This window comes from Lethenteron reissneri, chromosome 20 (assembly GCF_015708825.2).
Source record: "Lethenteron reissneri isolate LAM-NWPU_2019-01 chromosome 20, ASM1570882v1, whole genome shotgun sequence".
NCBI lineage: Eukaryota > Metazoa > Chordata > Hyperoartia > Petromyzontiformes > Petromyzontidae > Lethenteron > Lethenteron reissneri.
The window spans coordinates 15,425,930-15,440,312 of record NC_083798.1 but is presented as its reverse complement, the minus strand read 5'-3'; the positions used below and the strand labels follow the sequence as shown (position 1 = coordinate 15,440,312).

Genomic DNA, 14,383 nt, shown 5'->3' with positions numbered 1-14,383 from the left:
AACTGTTTGGGGCCGGCTCACCCGCCTAGTTGTCTTCCTGCTTGTGGTTCCTCTGCGGTTGCAAGATTCCATTTGCATCAACGATGCTATATTTAACTAAACATTATAAATACTGTACATGTGGTGCCTAATGCATGGGTTGGTATATTACACAGTGGTGGTGCAGTGGTTCGCATACTATGCTATTAACCCAGTGAGTTCAATTCCCGGCCACGGCTAACATCATTGGCAAGTGGCCACTGATCCAGTCCTGGGCATCCTATTCCCAAACCCACACGGACCAGGGTGGTGAAGCATAGCCCAACAACAGCCACGAGCAATACGGCATAGGGAGACCTTGATTCAGCAGTGGGGCGACAAAGAACTGTACATTATTACGATTTATATAACACAGAATAATGCGATCAGTGTAAGGTAATACATGATACCCTCTCATGCATTAATGATCTGAAATCATACCCCCCCCCCTCAAAAAAGTTTGCTTTTAGGTGATTTTAGGAGTCAATGGAATGACCCTGAATGTGCTGAACATTTATCACGAACTGTAATTTCATAGCGAGTCTTACTCATCACAGCAGTCCCACCGCAGTGGGCATCATTCACGAAAACGAGATGAGCCCAGAGGACACACTCACTGGTGTGTGTTGGTGAGGGGGGGGGGGGTGGACACACTCACTGGTGTGTGTTGGTGAGGGGGGGGGGGGTGACACACTCACTGGTGTGTGTTGGTGAGGAGGGGGGGTGACACACTCACTGGTGTGTGTTGGTGAGGGGGGGGGGTGACACACTCACTGGTGTGTGTTGGTGAGGGGGGGGGTGACACACTCACTGGTGTGTGTTGGTGAGGAGGGGGGGGGGACACACTCACTGGTGTGTGTTGGTGAGGGGGGGGGGTGACACACTCACTGGTGTGTGTTGGTGAGGAGGGGGGGTGACACACTCACTGGTGTGTGTTGGTGAGGAGGGGGGGGTGACACACTCACTGGTGTGTGTTGGTGAGGAGGGGGGTGACACTCCTGGTGTGTTGGTGAGGGGGGGGGGACACACTCACTGGTGTGTGTTGGTGAGGAGGGGGGGTGACACACTCACTGGTGTGTGTTGGTGAGGGGGGGGTGACACACTCACTGGTGTGTGTTGGTGAGGGGGGGGTGACACACTCACTGGTGTGTGTTGGTGAGGAGGGGGGGGGTGACACACTCACTGGTGTGTGTTGGTGAGGGGGGGGGTGACACACTCACTGGTGTGTGTTGGTGAGGAGGGGGGGTGACACACTCACTGGTGTGTGTTGGTGAGGAGGGGGGGTGACACACTCACTGGTGTGTGTTGGTGAGGGGGGGGGGACACACTCACTGGTGTGTGTTGGTGAGGAGGGGGGGGTGACACTCACTGGTGTGTGTTGGTGAGGGGGGGGGGGGACACACTCACTGGTGTGTGTTGGTGAGGGGGGGGGGGTGACACACTCACTGGTGTGTGTTGGTGAGGAGGGGGGGGCTGACGGACAGCTGAGGAGACACTGTGTGTGTGTGTGACACTGTGTGACACTGTGTGTGACACTATGTGTGTGTGTGTGTCACTGTGTGTGTGTGTGTCACTGTGTGTGTGTGACACTGTGTGTGTGTGTGTGACACTGTGTGTGTGTGAGCGTTGCCCGTTCGTTGTTGCCACGCGTGGCTGATGAGCATTGGGCAGCCACCGGCAGCTGGGCGTGGGTGAGAGACGGGGGTTCCAGGGAAGGCGTCTGCATGGTGCGGGGAGGCTGCTCGCAGCACGAGTAGCAGTCATAATTCACGATGTAACGCGATTTTTTGTCCCTGGGTAGTAAGTGTTATATCCTAATTGCTTATGCCTCAAAAGTATAGAAAATGGCTATTATGCCCCACAAACTTTGCTTTTGTGACCAGGACTTTACGTGAAGGAATGACACACATGCACACGTTTTCTCATTGATAATAGGTAAATTTCAAAATATCACTGTCCTGGTCACAAAAGCAAATTTTGTGGGGAATAATATCCATTTTCTGTACTTTTGAGGCATAAGCAATTAGGAAATAACACTACGGAGGAATAAAAAAAATATATTTATATTTTTACACAGTGTCATGACATTGATAATTAATCTCGGCATGAGCAAGGGAGGCTGCTGTGCCCCAACACACGTGCACTCAGTGCAAATTAACACGCACGCACGTACGTACGTGGATAACATGCAGCAAGTTGACACAGTAGGGGGTGCATCTACCAGTCATCTCAGTCGTTCAACCCATGGCACCCGCTGGGTCTGCCCCGTGACCTCCTGTCAGCGAGCCATCGACACTTCACGTGGCCTCAAAGTGCACCTGACCTGGCACAGGCGCCGTGGTGGCGTCACCAGCCCTTAGTGGCGAATGTCGCGGTATTGATATTGGTGTGTCATCTCTATTCTATGTACGTCCGTGGCCAAATCGTCCCTGGATTAGTGTTTGGTTGGAAAGGTGACCGCCATGCACAAACAAGTTGCCATAGGGCTAGAGGAGTGCAGGAAAATCCATTATTGTACTATATTGTACTGTACAGCTACGTGGCCCTGCCTATGCTCCCAGACTTCACCAACCCACGCTGACGGCGTGTGGAGAAGTGTGGTTAAATAACCCCTCATAGCCCACACACCATGGGGGGAGGCTGTCGTCCAGGAGTAGATTGACAAAGGTGCTCTGTGCGCATTTAATTGGGCACATATTGCATTATTTTCGGCACGAATGGGTCTCTCTCTTTGTGAAGGGCTGTAAATACGCCGTACCTTCCACACTCGACACACTGTGTATCAAACATGCACGTGAGGGCTGAGTAGCTTTCGCTTCTTGCCACGATGACGGAAATCAATTCTGCTTTTGGTATTCGTGCTGGAGCAAGCGCCGTTAGCGTGGCCGTGTTGTTATTGTTGGCACACAAAACAGCAACACCATTTTAGGTTGAGTTGGCGGAGGAGATGCTGAAGCAAGATTCACTTACCAGAGGCAACTTATTTGTGTGCGTGCCCAGGAGTTGAACCTTGGCTGCAGAGTGGTGTTTTTGTTGCTTATCACTCACCCCACTGTGCTGAACGACTTGAGAGAGAGACACACATAAATAGGTAATTCTAGATCGTTCATGGGTGGATTATCCAGGTTATGAATTAGCGATGTTTTGGAAAAATAAACATCTTCATGGACACATTGGAGTAATAGCTGCTGCTCACTCGTCAGGGGTCAGTGACTGAGTGCCCATGTGACCTCACACATGTCTGCAAGTAAACCGATTACTTTATAAAACAACAATAACAGACGAGCCATCCTACACCTTCACCCGTGTTCCCAGATAATCGAGATTTGACGACAGCTGCAGTCACTGATGTGTATGTTGCCAAAAGTTGTACCTGGGATACAGGGATCCTGGTATACATATTGCGCTAATCGCCACTTCACTGGCCCTGACCCACCTGAGATATAACAGCTCCTGTATGGAAAGGCCTCTCTCTGTCATGGTGGTTTATTTATGGGAACACTTCTATTTTGTTTCGTCATGGGGGTTGATTGAGCATATTTCACCATGCTAGCGAGCGTGGGTGGCTGGGGTTTTTTTATATTAGGAAGCCACTGGAGCTATGAATTTTTATATCTATACTCTTTGGTTCTTTCGGTAAAGTCACGTAGGTATAAAATAAAATTAATCACGACGTTTTGGGTGCAACACAAGCGTCCATCATCAGGTGGGAAAGCATAGTCTGCTGCTGAGGCAGACTGTTTTAAAAGGTTTGAAATGGGTGTAGCTCAAGGGTTATAATGAAGTGGCCGGGGCTAGTGATGTTAATGTGAGAGATTAGCATGTAAATGTAAGATAGGAGAGCGGCCTCCTCGACGAGGGCACGGAAGTGGCTATGCTAATGTGAGAGATTAGCATGATGTTAATGTGAGAAATTAGAGGGCACGGAAATGGTTATGTTAATGTCAGAGATTAGCATGATGCTAATGTCAGAAATCAAATCAAGATTTTTTAATCTAGTTTGAAAACTGATTTCTTTAGAACTGCTTTTTGTGTTTAGTTTATTGTCCTTGCCCCCACCTCCGACTAGGACGGTTGGCTACGTACGGCATGAAAGAAGTTCAACATTCGTAATACACTGCACTTGTACGCGCGTGCAGGGCCAGATTAAGGTTCTTGTAGGCCCTTCTATTGTGTGGGCCTTCAGTGATAACTTTCTACAGTTATTGCTGCTCATGTTGCTACCGCCGCTCCTGCTCGCTTGTTTCACACGTACTTCGTCCAGGACAGATGTTGTTACTAATACGTTCATTATTTAGTCTGTGCCCTAATTCGGTGGGAACGCGCTGAGTGCCACATAAATCTCGAAAGGTTAATCTCCGGTGTTAATTTCTCTCACCTTGTGAAAAAAATAGATTGACATGACTTTGCCTCTTTGTATATACGCTATGCCTATCCTTGCTATATACATGTATTTATTCAAGGAGATATCTTGATTACATTTTTGTTATCATACAAACCAAAAAAACACGGTCAAAATCTTTTCATAAGCCCTTTAGATTTCGTAGGCCCTAGGCACAGTGCCTATTGTTTGTATGATTAAAAATGTAACCAAGATCTTATTGAAAAAATATATATTTATATAGCAAGGATATGTATATATAATACGGCGATGCGTGCGTGCAGCAAGAGCCCACGCTGTGCGCACCATGGCTCACGGAGACACAGGCCGGAGTCCTCCATCACACAATCACTGCAGAGGGCCCGCTTCTTTCAGCCGCAACCAACAGCGCGTGCTGCTCCCCCATCAAATAATACACATTCATTTCTCTCGGACCCGTCTGGCAAAAAAAACGCCCCCGTTTCCAACACATTCGGGATGACTTTGCGGCACTTAACTTTCTTTAATACACCTTGGTTGTCGACATTAATCCCCGCAGGTGGCTTTCCTTGCCAAATGTGCACGCAAAAATGCTTTCTGCCGGCAAATGGGTACAAAATGTTAACGTATTATGGTCGTTTTCACCGAATTGCAGCTACTTGAACCCGATGTCAAGCTGTAGCCCCGTTGAAATCACCATGGGGTTGTGCACGATACATAAACGAGCCTGCAACCTGCAGTTCTCCATAACGTGGGATTGGATTTCAGCTCGTTGAACCAATTTAGTAAAGATTTGTGAGGTCTGTTTTGAATTACGGATTTTAGTGTACAAGCGAGCACCAGTCTCGTCTGTGAATGTGCTGTGCTGCTTCTGAACATCTGTGGACATCTCTGAAAACGTGCTGTAGAGCTCATCGGATTCCTCCAGTATAAATCAATATTCTGATTCTGAACGGTTTGCGTTGGCTTCTCCAGTGCTCCTGACAGACACGAAGCCACTGTCCAGCCACTGGACCAAACCCCTGGTTGGCATGATCCCTGGTAAAAGGAACGAAATGGGCCCACCCTTCCTGTCCAATTTCACCCACTCTTTGTAACCAAGTGCCTGAGCCCCTCCGGCACTTGACCCGGAGTGCAAATGCACCACCTGCATCCTCGATAGCCATGCCACTGCCCGACACTCTGTTGCCAGCCATTAGTAAACACAGCAGATATCTGTAGAAAGTAGGGCGCTTTGAGGAGGGACGCCAAGAGCTGCCTGGCCCTGCTTAATTTGGCAGCTGTATCATCATCTTGGTTCTTTCGGTAAAGTCACGTAGAAGGGAAATAATAACGTAATAAAAATAAAACATACTAAAATATTTTTTATGTTTTATTTTTATTATTTTATTATATGTTTTAATAAAAATGAAACATAATAAAATATTTGTTTTATGTTTTATTTTATTATTTCCCTTCTACGTCACTTTACCGAAAGAACCAAGAAGATGAATCCCTGCAGTCACGAAAGCTTTAAATCGAAATTTGGCAGCTGTATGTACGCTGAACTTCTTTTGCACTGCACGTCGCCAACCGTGGTAATTCCCGAGGTGCTGCATGAAGTTGCACATTTTCTGAGGTGTTGTACCTCAGAGTAGATGCTCCCTTCTCGTAATTGTTTATCTTACACTACTGTTTGCACACATGCCATTTACGTGACACGTGAACGCATCCACTTGTAATGAAATGACAGAACCCATGAGTAAATCACCCTAAATGCGCCGGACGTCGTTAGATTACCTAAAGTTTGGCTCGGTTGAGCCTGGTTAGTACCTGGATGCGTGACTACCACGGCTTGCCACGTGTTGCAGGTGTGGGGATATATGTGTAAAGGAGAGCCGACACAAAATTGCAGGGGTTTCGTCTTTTAATCCTTTTCTCCCATCCACACCTGTCCCCAGCCGTCCCAATCTCGTTCCCGCCAAAGGCCCCTTCTTCCCGCCCGTTCTCCCCTCATATCCCCTCGATCACCCCTCCCACTAACCCTCCTATTGGTGGGAATCCTTCCCCTGACACCCCTACATATGCACTCATTGGCTAGCAATGAATACAAATTAACTCCTGAAAGTATTTTCTGTGTCTTGGGTGGCTACGTTTTTTGCCCACTTTTCTGTCCAGCATTTCCATAAACCCCAAGGAACAATAGGTTTATAATTGGATGGGACATAAAGAGTATGAGCTCTGCTGTTATGGCCTGAATTTCTCCGCTGAGTCCCTACTTAGGAAGGGGGGCGTGGTTGTGCGCATGGTGGCTGGATCATCTCAGTCTGTGCCAGGGCATTGGAGCAGTTCCTATTGTGTCTTAAATCTTTCCAATTGCCCGGGAAGTGCAGCATTACACACTTGAACAATCAATCAGTCCTTGACCCAGAGACTTGTCGTACATTCTTGTCTCCCTGATTTAATCTTCTGCTGTATGTAAACAAACCTGAAGTAGTCGGTTACATTTTCCCACCATATATGGAAAGATTGTTTTAAATGTGTCTGTTATTCTATATATATATAAAAAAAACGAACTTAACAGGTTTCTCATTATCACTGCCTTATAACCGCACACAATATAGAATGCTGACGTTCCAGTCAATGACATACTAAAATGAGTGAATTGAGACTAATTTCAGCCCTTTGTTAATCTACTTGCTGGATGTTTTGTCCATACTTCACCACGCTAGTCAGTGCGACTTGGTAAAGTGGGGGACCCAGGGTGGTCCAGTTATACTGGTAGGAACCCACTGGTTCCTCCAGCCCACAGGGGATTATTGTGTTCGTTCGTCGTGCAGGGAGGGGCTGGGTGGGGAGGGGCTGTGGGGAGGGTGGGGAGGGGCTGGGTGGGGAGGGTGGGGCTGGGTGGGGGGTGGGAGGGGTGGGGCTGGGTGGGGAGGGGCTGGTCACCCCGTGGTGCCCTTATAAAACTCAACGTTTAACCTACTCACGCCGGCTTGTGCCCGCCCTCACAATCGGGTATATTTGCGGAATACACCACGCCGCCGTTGACCCTCGCCATTGACCGAGCAACCCAACGTTCCTACCAGCTCCCTCCGCAGGAATGTGTTCCCTGGCTACTGTGGCTAGGGATAAAACTAAAGTCTTCCGAGTTCACAGTGCAGTATTTTAACCTTTGTGCCACTACTCCCCTACCAATGGCCTACTATATTCTAATATACGTATATACATACATTTCTTTCTTGTATAATTGAGTGTTATAAACAAAACTAGTCTTTTTTATTGTACTTGCATACCACTACTAATACAGTCCCTTAATATCTGTAATTTTATAATTTTGCTGAAAGCTATGCAGGATTCCAGATGACTTTTTTGTGTGCAAACATATCCAATACGCAGAAATACGCCTCTTTACATGTAAATCCACTCTCAGCGTCGTCGAACACTTTTAAATATGATAACAAAGGAACTTCACGCAGCTTATGTCAAGATCATAAATCTACGGGTTCTACAAATAGTGGTGGCCAGGTGAGGAAGCCATGTGCAAAAAACAAGATTAAACTAGGGACACGCTGGGTGGCCCTTGAGGCCCCGACAAAGTCGATATGTCTAACTAACGGCCTCAGGTCCGTTGACACGACATGCTGAAGTGCTAGTCCCACAGTGCTTCAGGCCGTTTGTGGGTGTGCGCGTGCTGATGAAGAGGTGGAACGGAGGACTCGTTTGTCAAGCAGGGCTAATCGAGACGTTCTGAGGGTGACGCAGATCATCTGCAATGCGGTGGCTGCGTGGGAGCTTGTCTCCCCGCTTGTAGATTTTGGGATTTTAATGAAGCACTGAGCCAAGCCCCACGTTGGTGTCTGCCATTTGAAACAAACGAGGAATGTGAACGATGCCTGCTTGAGACCTCTTCACTATTCATCCTCCACTTATTACCTGGCAGTCTGTTACAGTGTTGTCGTGCAAGTGCTTGTGCATTAATCATGAAACGTGCGAATTAAAATAAATGGTTTAATCAGCGTACTCAGTGATTATCATGACGGTTTGTAAGTGAAATTTGACATGCAGGCTTTTGCGACAAATATGATTCATAATAGATTTTTGGGTCAGATCGCGTACGGTTTATAATTTGCAATGTGACCCCTAATATTAACAAAGTAAATAACGTGACCGCAAATGAATAATGGATGTGGAACAGCACTTCAAAGAGACAGGCCTGTTGTCGTAAATTTTGATTTAAAAAAATCGTGATATATTCCTTTTTCTTGATGGCATTTTTATTCCCTTTCATTTTTCAAAACAAACGAATGACATTACTGAAGTAGCAGCTATAAATACAGCGCCATCAATTTGACAAATGCGATTTTAAATCGATCGCCGGAGCCACCGCGTTATTTTCTTCAACGCGTTGGCGGTTCTGTCGGGGTTACTTGGTGTCCGGAGAATAAAGTGGTTTTCCTTTATTTGTTTTCCCAGCGTCGCTGCTCAAGGGGCTGAAGCACGCCAACATCGTCCTCCTGCACGACATCATCCACACGCGGGAGACGCTCACCCTGGTCTTTGAGTATGTGGTGAGGCTACCCTCACCGCGCCACCCACCCCCTCGTCCTGGCCCCCCTCCCCCCATCGCTCCGTGACCTTCGCCAAAACGCGGCCACATGCACCACCACCACCACCACGTCTACTCCGTTTGCCCAGTGTTGGATGTCCTTGACCACTGTTCAAAACTTACAGTGGCGATATAATCAGAAAAAGAAATGCCGGGGTGAAGGTGCGGTTCTGCAAATTACGTGCTCACACCACTGCTGGCAGAAGAGCCTCGCAGAGCCCCTGAGGGCCGTTCCAGAATAATACAAACAATAGTAATACTACTACTACTACTTTTCACCCACTTTGTCAATCACCTGCTGGATGAAAGCCCCTCCATACCTTTCGATTTAAAGCTTTCGTGACTGCAGGGATTCATCTTCTTGGTTCTTTCGGTAAAGTCACGTAGAAGGGAAGTAATAAAATAATAAAAATAAAACATAATAAAACAATTCTCACGACGTTTCGGCCACAACGCAAGCAGCCGTCCTCAGGTGAAAACCAGGTCCGTCGAGGCGACAGAGTCTGAATGAAACAGCACACGAGCTTGGAGCATATATATAAGCTGGGCGCATTGACAAAGGAATTTGCATATCAAAAGGAATTTAGCATATTTATGGGAAATGCAGGAATGTGATCCCATAAATATGCTAAATTCCTTTTGATATGCAAATTCCTTTGTCAATGCGCCCAGCTTATATATATGCTCCAAGCTCGTGTGCTGTTTCATTCAGACTCTGTCGCCTCGACGGACCTGGTTTTCACCTGAGGACGGCTGCTTGCGTTGTGGCCGAAACGTCGTGAGAATTGTTTTATTATGTTTTATTTTTATTATTTTATTACTTCCCTTCTACGTGACTTTACCGAAAGAACCAAGAAGACCCCTCCATACCGTGTCATTCGTGTAGGTTGTTTAACCATACTTCATCATGCTGGTCAGTGTGGGTTGGTGTAGGGGAAGGCAAGGGCTGGGTTAGATATCAGTGGCCAGGAATTGAACTCGGGTTGCCGAGTTTACAGCGGAGTTCGCTAACCACTGGAACAATATGCATTGTCGAGTTTAACGATTCACGCCCCTTGCTAACCTATGAAATGTCACGATGGAGGGTTCTAAAGTCAATTCAATAATTGATTCTCATCATCATCTCGTTATTTGCTACTCTTTATCTTGTTTGTTGTGTTTTACAACTGTTTCATTTGTTCAGCTTTGTTTGCCCTATCAACATAAATGTAACGGTAGCATATATTTGTTATAAATTGTATATCATTTATTTTTTACATGCACAATTTTACACGCATGTCATGAGCATAATACACTCCTTTCATCCATGAATCACCTAACGTGCCTAACAAAGATCATGTCATATCATTGAGTCAAACATTTATCGTATCTTTTAAATACGTGATAATTTTTAAGCATAGAGTAATAAAATGTATGAAATGTGTGCATATCTCTCTATCTTTATGCGTGTCTGTGTGCGCGTGTGTCATTGTGTGTGTGTGTCATCGTCTGTGAGCACATATCTGCGTGCGTGTGTGTGTGTCTGTCTGTGTACGCGTGTGTGTGTGTATCTGTGTGCGTGCCTGTGTCTGTGTGTTTTTGTGTTTGTGGATCTGGGCAGCACACCGACCTCTGCCATTACATGGAGAAGTACCCTGGAGGCCTGCACCCTCACAATGTGAAGGTGAGTGACGTCTCGAAGAGCCACGCCACTTGTCTCTTTCCTCTTCCTCCTCCTTCACCTCGTTCCGAATGTAAGGGGTCATCGGCGGCTCTGCTCTCCACTCCGCCCTGTTTGGGGCGTCTTCCTGCCTTAGACCAACACTCGCCATATCTTCCCAGATCTTATCTCTCCGTCTCATCTCTACCCTGCCTGTCTTCTGTCTCTTGCCTTGCACGTCCCATCAGCAGGACTGTCCGTCGCACATTTTCTGGATCTGTCCTCAGGATGAGTCGCCAACATCTCCGCTGCGCTTCTCTCGTCTCTTCATTGTGTGCTGCTACCTTCATCGGTTATCTCAACTTCTCATTACTAATTCTATCTGCTCTTGTTTTTTTTCTCGACTGTGTGCAACATCTGTCCCTCTCTTCTTCGCGGTGCTTGCATGTACCCATTTATTTATTCAAGTCTGTCACCCCCCAACGAACATGAAAGCGATATGTTAACCGTGCTTACACGATCACTCTCACTGAGTGTAAACAACAAGATGGTAAAACAACAACAGCAGCAACAACAACAGTATTCTTAGGTTTTTTCGGTAAAGTCACGTAGGTAAAAAATTAAAATTAATAAAAGTAAAATAAAAATAAAATAAAAATAAAAATCACGACGTTTCGGAGGCAACACAAGCCTTTATTTTTATTTTATTTTTATTTTACTTTTATTAATTTTAATTTTTTACCTACGTGACTTTACCAAAAAAAATCAAAGAATATGAATCCTTGCAGTCACGAAAGCTTCAAATCTAGAAACAACAACAGTGTTGTTGCCCCACATTTAGCCATCCGGTATTACCGCGCGGGCTGAGTTTCATTTGCATGCCGGTGCTGTTGAACGTTCCGATGAACTATGTGCGACATCCATGGGCATAGACCAAACACACTTGAGCAGAAATATTCCATGCATGGTTTAGTTTTTTACTGAAACTTTTCCATTCGCTGAAGGAAAGAAACAGAATTGTACAGTGTATACCAGTAAAAAAAGTATATATATAAGCAATTCGATCATGAAATGCAACTCGAGTTTGTTCCGCGTAAAAGTTTATTAAGTTATAGCTTATGCAGATGTGGTTGTTGATTCACCCAGGAATTTGTCGTTTGGTTTTATTTTCTTTTTCGGGAGAATACGAATGTGTAACAAAACAAAGTACAGATTTCAAGATTCAGCATTCGAGTCTTTGCGGAGACTTCCCTTGGATTCGCATGCTCCAGTTCCCATGTTATAATGAGAAACAAATGTTGAGATGTGAGATAACATTCCATTGCATAGCTCAGACATGGGAAAGAGTCCTTAACACAGCAAGCTGCCAGCATTACGGACTTTACCTAAACATTAGCAACTGTAATTGTGCCAAAACAACACACACATAGACGGTATGTGTATACACATCATATACACACACACACAAAGAATGTGCAATTAACATGACGGCTACGGAGTCAGCTGAATTTCTAGGCACATGTGCGCACACTGTACGCTGCGATCCCAAGAGCCACTTCCATTAACCGGCAGAATGTCTCACAGCCATTTCAAAGTTATAACTTGTTTAACCATAAAAATTCTTGTACACTTTATCTAGTTAAATGTTTGCAGTTTTTTTTCGAATAAGCAACTCTTACTATACAGTAGTGTAAACAAAGTGAGTTGCTCGGTGTGGCTTCGAAGGATGCTTCAAGTGTGTGCAGCGAAACGTTGGATATCGCACCGTAACGACCTGCCGCGTTACAACCCAGAAACGCAGCAACATCCGAAGAGGTGTAAAGCCATTTGACCAAGGTGTTGAGTTTCGTCAAAAAGATAGCAAAAGGCAAACCGTTGCGGATAGTGGCATAGAAATCGAGTGTGAAGGCCGGTGCAACTGCACCGTGGCCCACGGGCTGGAAGGGCCAAGGGGCCCGGGCTATGAAGGGAGGGGGGGGGGTGGATGTGACAGGTGGCCCCACTTAATTCAATGCAACAGGGCCCATGCCGACCATGCTACAGTGTGGTCAAATAACCCCCATGACCCACATGGCATGACAAGGCCCTCATCCAGCGGGGGATTGCCAAGAGGGCTTTACAAGAGTACGGACACATCATTATCATCATTTAAGTCAAGATGAGAACCCACCGAGATGTGTTTTACTGAAGCAGACGTCGAGGACAATTAATATTCGTGAACAAAAAAAAGATGTAACACCATATGCCCAAAAAAAAAATGGAATTTGATAATTAAATCAAGCATGCACAAAATTATAATATAATGAGATAATGCAACAATGAGCTTTTGTTACACTGAATATTAAAACCGTTCCGGAAAATATGTGCATTAAATCAGGTCGTGTACAAGTACGAGAGATGGATTGTCGCAGCATGATGAGAGATGGCGACGGCTTGGGGAGGCCTTCGTCTAGCTATGGTTATGCCTGAAGATGATGATGATGATGTACACTAAAGAACAACTAATGTAAAAATGTCTAAAGGTGGTTATATTAGTATCAATGCCAAGCTGGTCATATTGCGTGCGCAACGTGGAGGCTTGGTTGAGATTAGAGCTGGGACGATTGGTCAATAAAGTTGACTTAACGAGTACAAAAGTACGATCGACTACTTTATTGGCCATCTCAGCCAAGCCTTCACGTAATCGACTGCTTTATCGGCTGTTCCTACAAGCCACGTCCAGCATAACATGGCTGATTATGCCTATGACGTCATCAAGCACCGTCCATTACCTCTCATTCAGAGACACATGTGGGAGCAGGAGACTTATTCCCAACCATTTATGTTCTATCAAATTAGTCAAGTGATTACTCCGATAATTTCTAGAGTAATACATCAATAAATTGCCTATATTTTTGGATATCCCACTTGAGCTGAGACCCAAGATCCTCACCCCAGCCCCAGGTCCATTTGATGTCAGCGGTGGTCACCGCAATGCTCCGCATGGCTGATGTCTCATGTGTCTCCTGCCCAGGCGAGTGTGACAGCCAAGGTCACTCGGTCGCCCTGAAACATATAAGTTGCATTCACTTAAAGGCGGCCCCTGTCTGTCACTGCTGACCGATATGGAGCGGGCGCATTTCATGATTCATTTCCTCATTGACATTCGAGAGCAGTGGGCACGGCGAAAAACCAGATAACCGGGGAGAGGGCGGCGGTGGGAGAGACACAACTTACTTGCACAGTGCGGGTATCGACAACAACGCAACGCGATCAAGATAAGCGTAAAATGTAATCGTCGTAAATAAAGTGCGTAGCGCGCGGGACTAACGGCAGTCTCGTTGCTCCTTCCGCCTCCACCCCGAACCGCCATGACCCATGCTCGTGCCGCCACTCATCTCTTTCACCGCAGCTCTTCCTGTACCAGCTGCTGCGCGGCCTCGCCTACATCCACCAGCGCCGCATCCTGCACCGTGACCTCAAGCCGCAGAACCTGCTCATCAGCGAGACGGGGGAGCTCAAGCTGGCTGATTTCGGTGGGTTCCGGTGGCATCGGTGGGCACAGTCACCGCCGCTGGATGCGTGCCACCGTGACGTGACGGGTGACTTCTATCGACTCCCCTCCCCCCGCCGAGCCAGTGGGGATTTTGCCAAACTCCATTTCTCGTGATCCACCATTGTACAGCACTGCTCCAAGTTCACCGGTTAACGTCGGTTCAAATACACATGAGGTGGTTAAGTGCTGCATTTGCCTGATGATTGCCGAATGAGTCGCACTCAATCTTAGGGAATGCTT

The 14,383-nt window shown here is 46.5% G+C and overlaps 1 protein-coding gene across 4 annotated transcripts in view; it reads left to right on the top strand.

The window, feature by feature from the left end:
• LOC133344848 (cyclin-dependent kinase 14-like) overlaps window positions 1-14,383 on the top strand; it is a 119,508-nt gene that overhangs the window by 35,094 nt on the left and 70,031 nt on the right. For all 4 annotated transcript variants that reach the window (XM_061555100.1, XM_061555099.1, XM_061555098.1 and 1 more), the window contains exons 7-9: window positions 8,837-8,931; window positions 10,570-10,632; window positions 14,000-14,123. In XM_061555100.1, coding sequence (XP_061411084.1) covers window positions 8,837-8,931; window positions 10,570-10,632; window positions 14,000-14,123 — 282 coding nt within the window. The remainder of the gene's footprint in view (window positions 1-8,836; window positions 8,932-10,569; window positions 10,633-13,999; window positions 14,124-14,383) is intronic.